The sequence below is a fragment of the Canis lupus genome, chromosome 1 (assembly GCF_048164855.1).
Source record: "Canis lupus baileyi chromosome 1, mCanLup2.hap1, whole genome shotgun sequence".
NCBI lineage: Eukaryota > Metazoa > Chordata > Mammalia > Carnivora > Canidae > Canis > Canis lupus.
In genome coordinates, this window is record NC_132838.1 from 75,454,919 (window position 1) to 75,472,487 (window position 17,569).

The 17,569-nt window shown below is 42.5% G+C and overlaps 1 protein-coding gene across 10 annotated transcripts in view; it reads right to left on the bottom strand.

Moving 5' to 3' along the window:
* Positions 1 to 17,569, bottom strand: part of NTRK2 (neurotrophic receptor tyrosine kinase 2) — a 329,574-nt gene that overhangs the window by 68,510 nt on the left and 243,495 nt on the right. For all 10 annotated transcript variants that reach the window (XM_072836158.1, XM_072836159.1, XM_072836149.1 and 7 more), the window contains one exon: positions 13,180 to 13,310. In XM_072836158.1, the coding sequence (XP_072692259.1) occupies positions 13,180 to 13,310 (131 nt within the window). The remainder of the gene's footprint in view (positions 1 to 13,179; positions 13,311 to 17,569) is intronic.

The window sequence follows — 17,569 nt, forward strand, 5'->3', positions numbered from 1 at the left end:
CCTTCAAGGATGCGATGTGCTGCTCACTTCTGCTCATGTCACTTTGTAGTATGGAAATATTCGGTAGACAGAAGAGCATAATGAACCCTATGCACCCATCTTCCAGCCTGGACATGATCGTTCTGCCAGGTTTATTACATAACACTTCAGAAAGCTTTCTGCCACACGTTCCCACGCACACTGCCGGCTCAGGAAATGCCCCTGTCCTGTGAGCCCCAAGCAGGCCCGTCACATTGCCAAGATGAAGACATCCAGGCCCTGGTGCCCTCAGTTCTCTTCTCAGAGCATCCAGACACCGCAGTGTCACAGCAGGCCAAAGCTGGCGTTTGTTGATGTCACACACCTGAGCTGAACTCTTGACCTGGGCCAACCACAGAGCCAGAGCTATGGTGGCATCATAAAGACACTGACTCGAATCCTGGCCTCAGGTGCTTCTGGGCAAATAAGGAGCTACATCATGTTTATAATTAACTACAATTCCAGCTTAAAATGCACATGCTATATGAACCAGCTCCCTTGCATCTTGTCCAATTTGATCACTTGATGTGTCTCTCAGGAAATCTATGCTTTCCATGCTTCTATTTTCTGCCCACATGACATCAGGTCAGGCCTCCCTGCCTCTGCCCATGTTAATCCCTTTGCCTGGAATCCTGACTCGGGCATAAGTCACTGGTGTTGGAGGCTGACTAATGTCCCCCCCAAAGGCGTCCACATGCCAATCCCCAGAATCTATGAATATATTACCTTCCACAGAAAAGGGACTTTGCAGATGTGAGTAAGGTAAGGGTCTTGATGTGGAGGGATTATCCAAGTGGGCTCCACATCATTCCAAACAAGAGTCCTTGGGTGAGAAGGGTAGGGGTGTCGGGAGAGGGCAGATGTCAGAGTAGAAGCAGAGGTCAGACAGGACAGAAGGCACTACTCTGCTGACTTAGAAGAAGGGGCCATCAGCCAAGGAATGTGGGTGGCTTCTAAAAACTGTAAAAGGCCGGGAAATATTTTCTGCCCTAGAGCCTCCAAAAGCAGCCAGCTCTGCTGACACCTTCCCTTTAGCTTAGTGGAACTGATTTTGCATCATAACTGTGTGAGGAATCATTTCTGTTGTTTAAGCCCATATAGTAATTTGTTACACCAGGAACAATTAAGGGACAAGAAGGGACACACAGAGGATTCCTCTTGGTAGAGGTGGCATATGGCATACGGTGGCTTATGTGAGTCTCTTCTCCAGAGCCTGCAATAATTCCTTATCAGTGTTAGATGGCAAGTGTGAACCTCATATTCACAAAAAATTGACCACTGAAACAGAATGAAAGCACCGTCATCCATCAGATGTGACTAGGGGCAAGACAACACGCTATGTCCAGGATCAGAGAACACCACCAGGCCCCCGGTGGTCTTATTGTAGCTCACTGCCTTGACTCTGCTCTCCTAAGGGAAGATTCCTGACCTGGGCAACTTACAGACCTTAGAATATACGGCAAATCAAGTTCTTAAGGACAAGACTTGGCACGCAAATTAGCAGCCAAGACATTTCTCGGGGCATGCTCTTAGTATTAACACCTGCTGGGAGGGATTGGGCAGAGGGGGAGGTTGAGCTGTGATGTAGTGTCAACAGGCCTTGTCTGGCCCTGCCGGATGATCCTTCAGAATTGTCCTAAGTTGAGTCAAGGGGGCTGGGCCTTTGTAGCTTCCTATCAGTCAGCCCCTGGATGGAGGCCACCCCAGAAACGGAGTGTGACCTTGAGTGGACTTACGGACTGCCCACAGGTTGCTGGCAGCTGAGAACTGTCTGTCAGAGCCTTCCCAGCAAGCGAGAGAGCAAGTCCTTCGTGCCCAAAGGAGGCCAAGAGGCTTGTCATAGAGTCTACCACACGATGAGCTTGCAATATGTAACTTACCCTGCCCAAGGCCGTTCTCTGCACAGGAGGGCACGGATGAATATGCAGGGCCTGCCTCGCATCAGTGACAAGGAAACATTAAAATGACAGAGGCAGCAGCAAGGTCACAAAGTCTTTTCTGCTACAATCTAGCATTTTCATGAATTGCCTTTAGCCAGATTCGAAGCTTTCTCCCCAGTGATGACCTGACTCAAGGAGACAGAAATTATATCCATAGTTTTCTTTAGGCTAGAGGCAGTTGTTTCTTATGCCAAATTCTGGAGATACTGATTGAAAACAAGGGTCTGGCAGTGGGGTTTCCCATTCTCTGTTAGTATGTGGTTTTCTAAGAAGTGTCCCTTAACAGCACTGGCTCTGAAAAGTGAGTAGATTTGGCCTGGCAAGTACTCGGAGAGGCCATAAAACTTTGGGAGGACCATTGCCATGGAAACCACACATTTCTTCATTTAATAACAAAATGAACAGAGGCTGAGAGCCTGGGATCTGGGGCTCTGCTCCCTGGAAGCTCCAGAAACTGAGCTATACCCATCCAAACTAAGATCCTTCATCCCTGCTGCACAGAAAAATGTGAAGTGCTTATCTTGCTGACTGGTTTTGGTTGCTTTTTAATCCAACCACTGTTTTTTTTTTTTTGTTCTGCTGAACTTGTAGGTAAAAAATAAATAAATAAATAAATAACAGGGGAAGCAGATGGACTCGGAGGAGATGGACGTTGTCTTGGCCGGGAGCAAAATACACGGGAACATCTCTCGCACTCGGACTTGCATTATGGTTTTGGGTATGTGTCTGTCTCCACTACTTCCTTTGACAGCAGAATCCAGTGTTGGGCAAATAAAAGAACCATTGATCCATGAGGTCTATGCAAACTAGAGATAAAAGAGCATTGGAAAGGAAGGAAAGGTGAACATGCATCTGTAAAGGTAGTGGGGCATGGGTCCAACTACAAGCAGAGAAAGCAGACAGGAGAGGAGAATATAAGGATGGAGAGAAGACTTCACAGCGTACTCTCACCTAGAGGGCTGGCCACAAAGACTTGTGTTCTCCTTCTGGTCAGGAAGGTCAGATCCTCCCAATGGTGGGAGATGAAGATGAAAGAAAGATGTTCTAGCTTAGAACTGGAAAAGTCTGGGTTCAAATTCTGACTCTGCCCTGGACCTCTCCGAACTCTGGTTTTCTCCTCTGTGGAGTGAGGGTAATGATACCATCTCCTTCACAGGGTCAGGAGGTGGACTGAGTGAGGTAGTGTAAGCTGAGATGCCTCCCAGGACTCTGGTAGAGAGTGATATTTGAAATCAAAACCACAACCAGGCCTGCATTCTATTTGCTCGCACGAGGATCCAGGGAGGCCAAAAGATGCATGGATAAGGCATAGAGATGGCCCACCATGAGAAGGGGCTATCCCAGAGGTGCCACCATTCTTTTCCAAAAGCCCTTTGAAGCCTGCAGCATCTTTTCAGAAATCAAGATTCCTTATTCGGAGGCTTCCCTGTGTCACTGAGACAGCTTATTTCTGGGGCCTCAGCCTGTCTTTCACAGTGAGCTAGAGAAGGCTACTGACCCCTTTAGGCCATTATCACAAAGCATGAACAAATTTTGCATGTAATCTCTTTTCTTAAGTTTAGCTATATAGTGTTGATTCAAGAATGCTAGATTGTGTGTGTGTGTGTGTGTCTATCTGTCTGTCTGAGAGAGAGAGAGAGAGAGAGAGAGAGAGAGAGAGAGAATCAGGCAGTGGGGTAGAGGAGTAGGAAGGGAGGAGAGACAGGATTTTCTTTGGAGGAGGACACCAAACTAAAACAGCTAGTAAGCATCTAACATTTCCATCTCCCCAAAGCAATATCCTACAGTAAGAGACTGTTCTTAGTGTAATGTCTGTCAGAAACTGTGCCTCAGTAAAATTTTTGGATTTAAGAAAGGTTTCACTATTCATGAGGTGAGTGCATCCCACAAACCTAGCTTCATCCTATGAGCCCATCCATTTTTGCCTGTTGGGTCCTTTTTCTAAATTATGATTCAATTCTATTTTAAGAAATTCAGAAAATATGGCAGTAACAAGTTGGGCAAAAGCCTCTTCTGAATTTGGCACTCGAAGGACAGAATTTTTCTAAGGGTAGAACCACAGCCAGACAGCAATCAGAAGCTGGAAAAATCCTGCTATCAACCCTATTTATAAAAATCATCTCTGTTTTCGTACCATGGCTGATTGTCATTTTACTCAATTAAGGGAGGCTTGGCTGGTTCCCCGAGTCCTTGGCATTGGACATGAGGTGGCAGCTTCCCTCACTGACGATTGCCTCCACTTTGACAGGCATATTTGCCCCATCATTGAGCATTGCTATTTTCTTACTCCTGGTGTCTGCTTTGTAGCTTCGTTTCTTCTTGTTCCTGGTGAATTTCCTGACACTTCAAAGCTACCATCCTTTCTGAAGACATTCTCAAGGGACAGGTCTCGTCTAGAGCTAAAGAGTTACTGCCTTGAGCACACACTGATTCAGAGTTAGAAGAATTGAGCAGCATGCAATAAACTAGCACAGAACTGAGAAACTAGTGAAGGCAAAACAGAAGTTGGGAAAAAACGAGAGGAAAATTAGCATTCCTCTCAAATGCTTCCATGAAATATTAAGGCTAACTAATAGGAAGCTAGTAGGGGAGGCTAGAGAGCTTACTAGAAATCATTGGTGTGATTGGATGCTGTAGGATATGACAAATGATCATGCTTTCAAAGTACAGGTGGTTTGGGAGACACAAGGTAAAACAGAGATTGTGTCCTTTTTTTAAACACTGAGCTCATATTTTTCTCCTATAATTTTTAACATCATAGAAACAAAGTTAAAGTGAAGGATAGGAAAAGAAGAGATCATTATGGTTAAGACCTCATCAGGCCTAATGCTCATTGCTGTGCTTAAAATACGGAGGGCAGTGAGAAAACCCCCATAGGAAATGACTAATACACATGAGGATGTCTGTCAATATGCCTAAGTTCTTCTGGGTCAGGATGATTGAGTCAAGATCTGTCACTAATGGAGACTGTTGACTCTTACACTGTTCAATATGGTAGCCAATAGCCACATGTGGCTGGTGGTCATTTGAAATCTGGCTAATCCAAACTGAGATGTGCTGTAGGTATAAAACACACACCAGATTTCAAAAACTCGCAGTGAATAAAATATCTCATTAATATTTTTATATTAGCAATGTGTTAAAATGATATTTTAGATATGTCAAGTCAAATAAAATAGATGAATACAGCCAGCTTTGTCTGTTTCTTTTTATGTTTTTAATGTACATACTGAGAAATTTAAAAATACGAATGTGGCTTGCATTTGTGGCTCACATTGTACTTCTATTGGACAGCACTGTTCTATAAGAGCCATCTCAATAGGCTATCAATGGGCCAACATGTCTTTAGTATTGAAAAACAATACTAAGCTGAAATAGGATTAAGGCAGACACCCTTCTTATAAGGTTTCACAGGTAACAATTTAGAGTAAGCTGCAGTCACAATGCTATGTGATTCTTCCAACTTATAGGTCTTCTCTAAAGAATGATAGAGGAAGCTTTTATCAAATTCTTACAAAAGTGAACTTTGGAAGACTATATCATAATAAATTCAGAGATAGAGCTTGATAGAAAGAAGATCTTAAAAATTAAGTAAGATGCATTAGGTGGCTTTACTGTATCCCGACAAATGTAAAAACTAATGAAATTGATCACACATAGTGCTCATTGCATGTTGGAAACCAACACTCTGTGTATATTAACTTGATCATATGTAACTGGCCTTTGCAAGGACTTTAATTATGTACCAAGTGACAGCTTCAAATACAAGATTCATAGCCAGGGTGTTGATTGCTGCTATCTTTATTTTCACAGCCACACTGACTCTTACAGTTCAGAATCTAACAAGTCGACCATCCAATGGGAAACACAGGCTAAGTCCTAATTCACATGCTTTAAAATGCTTGCAATAATTTGGGTGGTGAAATCTATGGCTGTGCATATTATACAAGTTGCATATCACAAACACTAAGTCTTTGGAAGACAAGAAACTAATTCATAGCAACAGTTGTATTAGAGAGATATTGACTCAAAGGAATAAATCAGAAGTTGTCCTCCAGTAGGGACAGCTGCAATATATATCCTGGCCTTAAATACAATTAAAAATCAGAGCCGATTTCACTAAAGTTGCTGATGGATCATGGTAGGCAGGGACTCAATCGGGAGTTGGGTTATCATGCTAAAGTCAATTAAAAAGCAGCGTAGCTACTGCAAGGCACAGGTTCCAGAGAAACAGAAGTGTGAAATGAAGCCTCCAGTTGTATTTAATACCAGATGAGTCCTCATTCCAGTGACATGCACTGTTTTGGATTTAGCATTTCTGACATGATGGGGATGAATTGGAGATAAGCCAGAAAATAAGGTTAATAAGACAACTTAACAAGACAAAAAACAGATCTTCCATCAAAGGTTAAAAGTTGAAGTTCCTGGAAAGGGGATATTGAGGGAGGGATATTGGAGCCTACCTGACTCAAGTTTAGGAGGGGTCCTCACCAGGAAGACGTCATTCTCCATCTTATAGTATATATGAGTACATATGTACACACACACACACACACACACTCATGTGTGCTTACACTAAAGTACAATAGAAATCCATTAAACAACGTCTGGATCATAAAGACAATGAAGGCTTTTAATAAGCCACTATTAAAGTTCTACAATTTCTATTCCTAGAGACTTGTAAAGATGGAGTTGATAGCACTTTCTGCAACATTATGTCTTGTTAAGGTATACAAACTCCTTTTTTAGGGCAGCACTGACAAATGTTCTCTTAAATATACTCATCTTGTCATCTTCCATTTCCATTTTGTGGGAGTAAGGATTTCACATACCAGGGTACATGGGGGGGGTCACAGAAAAAGGGAGGAATGGGAGGGAAGCTTCACAATTAATCAATATGTGAAGACAGATATGGTCACAAACACACACACACACACACCCCAAAACAAAACAATAAAAACCTAAAATGAAAAAAAAAGAAAAGAGCCACCTGTCTTAGACATAAATGTGCCTAGGTAGAGCACATGAGCTCTTGAACTGATGAACTCCTGATGCCCTTTCTCATCCATGGATGGTCTCACTGTTCAAGAGTGGGAGAGCATGAACTTTTCTCTTTGAGCCCTTATTCTGCCCTCTCCATTTTCTGAGACAATTGGCTCTAGTTGCTTCTTCTTCCATAGATGGCCTCATCTGTGCCATGTGACTACCTTGGATGGTTGGGCCCCATGTACATGGCCTGGCATGAAGGCAGAGTAGACTCACTGAACACACAGTCTTTTCCTTCTTGAGCGGGCTTTGTGAGAGGACTAGAGACTACATAAGCAACAGCTGGCCTGGAGGCAGGAGTTGAGTGTTAGGAAGCAGCAGAAGCTAGAGATAGCTATACTCCATCAACAGGGAAGCCTAGAAGGCGATCTCTGAGGTCTCCTACTGTGAGGATGAGGAAGTCATAGTCATAGTCATAAGGTCTACCTCAGATCCAGCGAGAGCTTTTAGATCCCAGTTGTTCTAGTCACAGTGAGGCCTCCCTGTCCTGCACACTTGATTTGGGTTGGTCATCTTCTATTTTTCCTTCTCAGATCTTCACTCTTTTCGGGGATGGAATCTCTAATATTCTTTCAGGGAACCATTATTCCCCCATATTCAGTCTCTGTGCATTGTGTAGAGCTGATTCCCATCTTCCATTTCTTGGGATATGTAACTCATTTCTGGGGTCACCCCAGGCCTGGATATTCAGACTAGTAGACTAGTATCCAGAGAGTCAGAGGACCTGGTGACCCAATTCAAGACAGGCCAGTAGGACTCTTGTGTAATTGTTGGAGAAAAGGAGCTCTCTTTAGGGTTGTTAGGATGGGAGGATCTAAGTCCAGAGCCATTGCTGCCAAGTCTTTACCACAGTGGAAAGAGAAGAACCTGTCTGAGAATACAGTCAATACAGAGGAAAGCAGAGCTAAGAGATACATAGAAGGAGAACTGATTTCCTGAATTCAGCAGTACCTGAAGCTTGGATGCCTCTAGCAAGGTTTTCCAGTAGCTTCAGCAAATAAATATCCTTTTCTGCTTAAACCAGCTTGAGTAAGGTTTTCCATAAACATTCTACCAGTCTTCTTATCAAAGCTGAGTATGACGGTTTGCTTATTTTCACTCCAGAATCCAGTTTTCTTTATTTCAGCCTATTTCCTTGAATTGCATCTCCATTCAGGAAAACATGAAAGTGCCTCTCATTCTTCCATACAAATGAACACAACTAACATATACCTTTGCATTACTTGGTGAGTGGTATTGTGTTGAATTTCTTCACCTGGTTTACAAGCACATGTGAAAAATTCAATAAATAAAAGTGAGCACTGGGTGTTATACTATATGTTGGCAAATCGAACTCCAGTAAAAAAATATACAGAAAAATGTGGTGCATGATGAGCATCAGACTAATGGGGAGGCTTGAATTTTAATCCTAGGTCTGACATTGAGCGACCTCCTTTTTCAAGCTACGTGACCTTGGATAGGTCATTCGTCTTCTCTGGGTTCCCATTTCCTCACTGGCAAAATGTAGGAGTTAAGCTAAAGAACATCAATTAATAGCTCTATATATCTGCATAGTGGTTTAATCATTTCTAAAGTGATTTCTCATTAGATTACATAATTCTATATATATTCTATATATATATATATATATAAATATCCTCTTTACAGTTTATCTCAGCTATAAAATTATATGACAATCAGTAGCTCATCAGATCATTTTGTTACCTAGAAATGCCAACTGTGGACTCTTCACTATTTCGAAGGCTATTTTTTCCACAGTTTATCTGTCCATCCATCCACCCCTTCATTCATTCAACAAGCATTTATTCCATGCTACTAGATATTAGACAATGTGCTAAAAAGCATGGTTCCCACCCTCAAGAATATGTCACTCTAATGGAGGAGACACACAATCACACCATTGATGAAATAAGCCCGCAGATACATAGAGAATTAACAATCTTGACAAATGCTAGAAAGGACAAGTACAGATACCTTAATAGATATTAGAGGGAGGTCTGACCTAGCTGGGAGAGTAGGCAAGGAAAAGTCTCCCCATAGAAGAACTACTGGAGTGGATGGCTGGTGAATTAAGGGAAACTGTGGATCGAGGTAGGGGGCTCTCCAGACATAGGAGTGGCAATACATGTTAGATACTACTTTGGGGCTGTAGAACGGTAATGTGCCAGCGGGCTATCAGTCAACTCTTCCAAAACCCTTGGTGAAGAAAAATCATCATTATTTCCTCCATAATAAGAAGATACTCAGAAACATGAAATGCAAAAATCCTGAAGGTAGTGCCTGCTGAGGTCGGATCTCATCATTTCGAGTCTCAAAAGTTCCTATGCTGTGCCTCTCGCTTGCTTTAACTTACACCTCGAGGAAGTCACTCAACTTCCCTGGGTCTTGGATTTCTCATCTATAAAACATGAGACTCGGGTTCTGTATGATTTCTAAAGTCTGTCTTGTTGCCACATTTTATGTTTCTAGAAATACACCTGAGTTAGTGGAGAGGGGGAGGAGAGGCCGTGAATCCTACCAAGCGCACTTGTGGCTATATTTAAAAAACAAAAATCAGCGTGCATTCATAGTACAAGAAAATGTTGTAGGCATCGTAGCTATTGAAATGCAGGTTGGATAGAGCCAAAAATAGCTAACGCACCCACTGCTAATGCAGGGAAACTACCATGAAGCTTTTCCTTGGCAAATGAGCTACTTAAAGGTAAAGTAACTCATTCTGATCAAGGGCTGGTTTCTCTGCTTCTCATCCTCTTTATGGGTTCTTCAATTGTAATTCAGTGTAAAGGGAAAAAATAGTTGTTGCATCCATTTCACTAAAAAACGAAGGTCGTCCAAAAAATATCAAGAAAAGGTCAATCTGGTTGGTTCCGAACAAGCAAATACTCTAATGGGAGAGGCATGCTCAGCCCTTGTGGGCTCTTCAGTGCCCTACACATGCCTTAGGATCACTGCCATCTTAAATCGGTCTTGTGGATCCCTCAAGTTCTTAAATCATTTGGGGCAGGAGACCCCAGGATTTACAGGAAACTGACATCTGTCGGTCTGAATGCAAAGCCTTGGATTTCAAACCAGTCAGCTCCTTCTAGAGAGGGAAAGAGGACAATAGCTGCTATTTCTTAGATGCATAATCAATGCTGCAGGGGTTGCTAGGCAACCGGCAGAAAGCCTGTCAAACATCCCTGGTGCCTCCAATGGAAGAGGAGCTCCAGCAGCAACTCATCAGAGGTGACAGGCTGGAGGTCTAGGGGGGACCCGGAAGCTGCATTCCAATTGTCTCATTCCTTTAAAAAATCACTACTGTGCGTAAAGGACTGTGGTTAGGACTGAACCATAGACATTTTTCTCCCAGGCTCATGGGAGAGCCTTTGAACATACTTTCAGTTGGCTAGCCCATAGCCTGACAAATGAGCAGGTCAGGCTGGAGAGAACAGTTCCGTAAAAGGTTTATGTGTTGTTCTGATCCATTTATCCTGGAGCTGGGGAAGGTCTGACTCGTTCTTCTGTAGCTGCAGCCTCTGGATCCCAGGAAGTTAAAATGGGCATCGTCTCTGAAGCTAAAAGTCATTCAGGCAAATAGAGGCAAAGCATCTGATTTCAACAAGACTTTGCATGCAAGGTCACGGAGATGAGACATCTTAGGTGTGCGACCTTGAGGTTGGATTGAATTTTTAAGCTGCAGGAATTTTGTCCCCTGAACTTGGAATAATAGTTTCATTTGAATTTCAACAAGAAGGAACTAGCAGAGAAGGAATCAGGAGCTGATAAAGGGGAAAATTCAATTTTATGTTTGTTTCATTATTTTTCGTTTCTTTGCTTTTAGCGGTGTTGATTAACAAGCACTCATCATAGGTCATTAATTTGCAAACTTATTTGGCAAAGCCAGAAAGCTGATGAGGACCAGGTCCTGGGTCCAGATCAGAGGTGGGATTAGGGCTAGGACTGGATTCACACCAGAGAGAAGCCTCACTGACATTAGCAGTGGGAGATGTGCCCAGGTGGAGGCATGCTGTGGGCAGGACAACCAGCTACACCCCTCTGGTGCTGGCTGATCTTCATCATTACCAGCCCGAGCCCTGAAACCCTGTATTTGCATGTGTTGGGAAGGAAATGTAACCCTTGGGTTGAGGGTGCGCTGGATTTAGCCACACAACACCCTCTGCTTTTGGAGAAGTGCAGCGAAGCAGGCAGAGAATATGGAATGACACTAAAATGAAAGGTTCTACCCATTAAGAAATTTGGTGAATCTCCCTCCTTATCTGGCTGAGGTCCCTCAGCTACTCCTACACCGTCATCTAGGATTCCCTCATCTTCCAGAATTTTCTCACATTCGAAGCTTCTCACCTTGTGACCCCCAAAATCTGAATTCCAAGTGTGAAGGCCTGACTTAGCTCCCTGGGTGGTCTCCAAATATCAGTGGGAGGAAACAAGAACCCAGAACATGAATCCATGATCTTTAGCATCCTTGCATATAACTCATGACTAGGTTAGGATCAGATCTTTCCTAAGCATATTCCAGCTTTCATATTTTATCAGTCTATGAAGCTACAAAAATAGAGGCACCTTTTGGTCCCATTTATCCAAAGGGTGGGGAGTGGGGAAGAGGCAGAGGAAAGTAAAGATTACAGATAGAACATTACCAAATGTTCTGAACATTTTGTGCTTAAAAACATAAAAACTTTTTGGGTAAATGAAAGAAAAGAGGAAGCAATTGCAACAGCAGGAATACCACCCTGAGTCACAGCAGGATTCTTATTTTACACCTTTTACCCCACTTGACCTCACATCTTTCCAGCATCTCCTTCCTGTCTCCTCTCCTCTGGCTGCCTCTCTCCTTCCATTTGCCTAGCTCAGGGAGATGATGTTTCTTGATATGACATTTACCCTCCCTGGAAAGTTCTGTCCTTTATTCACTCCAAAGTGCGGCTTTTAGAAAACTTTGGTGAGAATCTAAGAGCTTCCATGCCACTCAGGTTGGCTACTTTGGATGATATCAGAAAGAGTCAATGCACTGTTTTCGTCCTCTGGATGAATTTTAACAGAAACTGTGCTTAGTCCACAGGATGAGTAAGTTCAAGAATTTTCTCTCTCCTCAATTACCTATTATGTAGAGACTAAAGTAGTTTAAAGCTAAGGACAGCACTAATGGAATAGACACCTGATTTTGAAACATGAAAGGTTGTCCTGGTTGTAACTAATAAACAAACACCACTGGTATCAGCATTCTGTGTTTGGCAGAAACAAATAAAACCCAATCATCTTCTGTTAAGTAAAAAAGTTACATTTTATTGTATTAGCCAAGTCCATATTCCTTTGGCACTTAATTCATTTTATAAATATATGCCTCTTTTAAGTGCTTTACATATATTATTCAATACCTTGGTGAGTTGGGTTCATTGTGAGTTTTTTTGTTAGTTTTGACAATGCATATGTAAAAGATCTGCTGAAGTCTTTTGTGCTATTTTTGTTAATTCTTATGTTTTAGAGAGCTCAGTGGAAATTTTATCCCCTTCAGTAACGTTTATGTTATCAAAACCCAGGTCTCCTTTTTGAGTTTTGGGATGAAGTGGCTGGAAGTAGGGACTTTCAGCCTCCTTTATTTCAGTAAAACCTTGAGTCTCCTAGGGTGGTGGAATCTACAAAAGATGCCATCCAACCCAGGATGGAATCATGCCTGAGTTGTATTAAATCCTGGGGCTCTGGGAATACTTGGGAGGGACAGGGTAAGGTGTAATAGCAGATGTCAGCAGAAAAGAGGCCTGGAGGGAAAGTGAACTCCAGTCTCCCTTCTAGAGCCTCCATGGAGGACAAGTTGCAGCTGAGCTTGGCATAAGCACCAAGCAATCCAACAACATGGACTGAGTCTCTAAGACTTAGCGGGTTGAATTCTGTTTGACCCTACAGACCTCCATCCAGAATTCAGTTAGCATTGACTTGGAAGAGTAGACCAGAGCTATCCACAGCCTACAGACTGATAGGTTGCCCCTGAGAAAAGGCTCCAACGGTTAGATGTATCCCCAAATACCCTCCCATTGTCCACTTAGTTATAGGAAATTCAAACACATCCACCAGAGCAGACATGATTTGCTCCTGAATTGGCCAAATATAACATGAAATAACGTAGTTCCACATGTTAAGGTGACCACAGATAATGAGACATTCTGGAGTGTTCTCTTACCTTCACTGCCACCAAGATCTTGTCCTGCTCAGGACAGAGGTTATAGCATTCAGCTAGGAAAACTTTTCCAAAGGCTCCTTCGCCTAGCTCCCTTTTCAGAACAATGTTATGTCTCTTGATGTGCTGAACAACTGTAAAACAAAGACAAAATGGAAATTGGAATTGAGGCACTCAGAGGTGAAGGTAGAGGGTGGGAGTCAGGGATCTGCCTCCTGGGGTTCTCCCCTACATAGCAGCAAACCAAAGGAGAGGCTTGCTATCCATCCTCGCTGTCCACCCCAAATGGTGTGCTTTCCAGAGCTCAATTATTATTTTTGCTAGAGCAGAAGTAGTGACCTCTCTTTTGGCTACAGAATGTCATTAATGAACTTTCCAGATTAGAAGAGGAGAGACATGAGAAAGGATAGACATTAACAACAGGCCTCTCACAAACCAGATGCTTTCATATACTCGCTCATTGTGTATTTCTTTTTTTTTTTTTTAATGTTCACCTTTATTTATTTATTTATTTATTTATTTATTTATTTATTTATTTTATTTTTTTAAATAATAAATTTATTTTTTATTGGTATTCAGTTTGCCAACATACAGAATACCACCCAGTGCTCATCCCGTCAAGTGCCCCCATCAGTGCCCGCCAACCAGCCACCCCCACCCCCCGCCCTCCTCCCCTTCCACCACCCCTAGTTCATTTCCCAGAGTTAGTCTTCCATGTTCTGTCTCCCTTTCTGATATTTCCTACCCATTTCTTCTCCCTTCCCCTCTATTTCCTTTCACTATTATTTATATTCCCCAAATGAATGAGACCATATAATGTTTGTCCTCGGATTGTCTTATTTCACTCAGCATAATACCCTCCAGTTCCATCCACGTTGAAGCAAATGGTGGGTATTTGTCATTTCCTAATGGCTGAGTAATATTTCATTGTATACATAAACCACATCTTCTTTATCCATTCATCTTTCGATGGACACCGAGGCTCCTTCCACAGTTTGGCTATTGTGGACATTGCTGCTAGAAACATCGGGGTGCAGGTGTCCCGACGTCTCATTGCATCTGTATCTTTGGGGTAAATCCCCAGCAGTGCAATTGCTGGGTCGTAGGGCAGGTCTATTTTTAACTCTTTGAGGAACATTAACAAGGCAGGAAACCACAAATGTTGGAGAGGATGTGGAGAAAAGGGAGCCCTCTTGCACTGTTGGTGGGAATGTGAACTGGTGCAGCCACTCATTGTGTGTTTCAAGGGGAAAGGCAGAGATAGAGCCAGGAATCCCAAATTCCTTGAGAAGATGCCTCAGGCTTCTGGGGAAGGGAGGCTCAGGGGAAATAAAAGGGAAGAGCTAAAATGTGGGCATTGCTAATTAAGGCTTTGTCCTCTCATTCCAGAAATGTCTAGACCATGCTATGGCTGGCTTCCCCAACCCTTTCTAAGATTGTATCCTAGTCTTGGCTTTCCAAAGCCAAGAAGAGACGAGAATAGGTACGTCGCAGGGAGAGAGACTAATTTCCCCCTCTAGTCTAGAGTGGAGCTGTTCCACATCAGCTCAACTGTATGCCTTCCTAAGGAACAACGCAGGAGGCGGCCAAGGCTCTCTGGAAGCCCATCAGCTGCAAGGAGCAATGCTCCACTCGGCTCCCCTCCATGAAGCCCAAAAGGAGACTGTGGAGGACAGAGCTGCAGGGGGAGCCTGTGCCTCTTCGCCTGACCTTCAGATGCTGCCTCTGCACAGGGGCTCTACCAGGTGATCGGCCACCGTTCTTTTCTGGACCCCTCATCCTGAGTGGCAGTATTAGATTGGGAAGCCCTCTGGAGCCTAGAACATGCAGCTAACAATGTTCTCTCATTTTGCTCCCACAGCCCTGGGAAGCACCCCTCTCCATATTTTATAAGTAGGTAAACTGAGTCTGCAGAACTTTCAGTGATTCTCAGTGTGGGAACGGAAGAGTTGAAATTTGAATTCAGGTCTGTCTGAATCCAGAGTACGTGTTTTTTTTCTTTCACATCACAAAGTTTCTTTACAACAGTAAATTGTGTTACACATGGCAAGAGAAATAGAAATATATAAAGAATCGAGTAAAAAGTAAACATGCTCTCCCAGCTTCCTGTTTAGTTCACCCTTCAAAGGCCAGTTCAAATTCTCACTTCCTAAGAGTTTCCAAGACAAATTTGACCACCAAAGACCTCTTTCTCTGAATTCATATTATGTGATGACTTCTGCTTAGTTGAATTCTGGCTTATCTCCCAATTATTTCACGTCTGTAAACTCCCTGAAGCTAAGAGCAACCCTATCTATCTCCTATGATCTTGTGTAATGCCTCCGGTGCTGAGCCCAGGGAAGATTTACCATGGTTTAATTTAGTGATCTTTAAAAGTCTTTAAAAAAAAAAAAAGATTATTTATTTATTTATTCATGAGAGACACAGAAAAAGGCAGAGACACAGGCAGAGGGAGAAGCAGGCTCCCCAAGGGGAGCCCAATGCGGGACTCGATCCCAGGACCCTGGGATCACACCCTGAGCCAAAGGCAGATGCTCAACCACTGAGCCACCCAGGCTTCCCAAAAGACTTTTTTTTTTCTTGAATGTGAACTGCATTGTGAAAACAAAAGAAGATGCAAAGTATTGTTCTGTAGTTTAAATAAGAGTAATAAAATGAAAGCCCATAAACCTACTATACCATTCAAGAAACACTATCACTTACAGGGTGGAAGCACCATTATGCCATCACGTTCTTTCTTGATGGTATCCACTTTTCCCCAGTCTCTTCTGGGGATAATTACTAGCCTAAATTTAGTGTTAATCATTTCTTCTATAGGTTTCCTACTAATGATATATCCTTAATGAGATATTGTTTGGCTTTGCTGCATAAATGGAATCGTACTAGGTGTTTTCTTCCACATCTTGCATTTTTCACTCGACAATGTCCTTGAGATTGAGTTACATTGAGTTACCTTGTATGTGTGTAGTAGTAATTCCATTGCTTTTACTACTTTATAATATTCTGAGAAAGGACTATACCACCATTTATTTATTCATTCTATGTTGATGGATATGCACTACAGTTTCCTTTTAGATACAATTTCATATAAACTGCAAGTGGTGATTAAGGTTTTGCTTTAATAGGATTTTACCCCTGATAATTTATGTGGTTTGTAGCTAAGACAGCTTCCATGGGCCTCTGGGAACTCAGGGTGATAAAAATCAAAAGGTCTTTTATGAGCAACAATATTAATGAATATAAGAATGTATATTAATTTCTCATGCTCCAGTAGCAACGGCTGAATTTAAGAGAAGAGAAATGTGTTCATTAGGTAGAGTGCCCATATAAAGAGACAAATGTAATTCTTGCAGAGAGTTAGCTGCCATATTTAAATCTAATATTTAACTCCATGGTTGTCACATGTTCATTGGGAATTAAACTGCCACTTGATTTACTTCACATTCTCACCAAATCGAGGTAAATATTTAACTTTTTTTTTTGTTTTTAATTTATACTTTTCTTCTTCTTTTTTAGTTTTCCAAATAGAAGAAGAAGTTGGTGGAAAATAAGTTGAAGTGTATAAAGCTATGGATAAAGCCCCAATTCCATCACCTTCAAAACTAAAATTGATGGGACCAGTTTTAGTATGCTGAACTTGAAAGCACCAAGTGCCTCTTTTCTCTCAGAAACGGGCAATTTTGCATTCATTTGCTTTGTTGGTTAGGGGCCTAATAGATTATATGAATGGCAGTCTTTTGCCAATGGCTTCCTTTGCAACAGCAATTCTGTTTTATAAGACTAGAAGCCACTCAGAAACAGAGGGAACAATTTTGTGCTTGTATTTGCGATTCTGACAGGGCCTTATGGGGTTTCGCAAATAGTTGGTGCTATACAAATATTTGTTGAAAAAGGGTACCAAATGGTAATAGCAACCACAGATGAATACTGTTTAATCATATCATTTCGGGTAATGGCAGCCATCTTATCAAGTATGTAGGCAATAAAGCAGCCCAATTGTTAGAGGTCAGGGAACAACTGACCTGAAGCTCCCCCATCACTAAGCCAAGAATTTCTTCCCAATCTCCTCCAAGAGAGTGTCGGGGCTTCTCAGCACCTGCCTCATCTCCTGATTCCCTCCATCACCACTGGAAGTCCTCAAAGCTATCTCAGGGCATCCTTCTTTGTCCAACCTCCTACTCCAACACCACTCATAAATGCCTCAGGCTGAGCTAATGCCCATACCCTTCACCTCCTTTATAGATCCTCCTGTGGGCCCCTCCTGCCTAGTTTCACCCACCAGTTCCCTATGTCTGCAACCTCTCCTTAAGCTTCCCTCAGCCTCCTTGACTCAAATAAAATCTTGACTATGTCCTGAGGACCCCCATGACATCCAGTGGAGGCCATCCTCCAG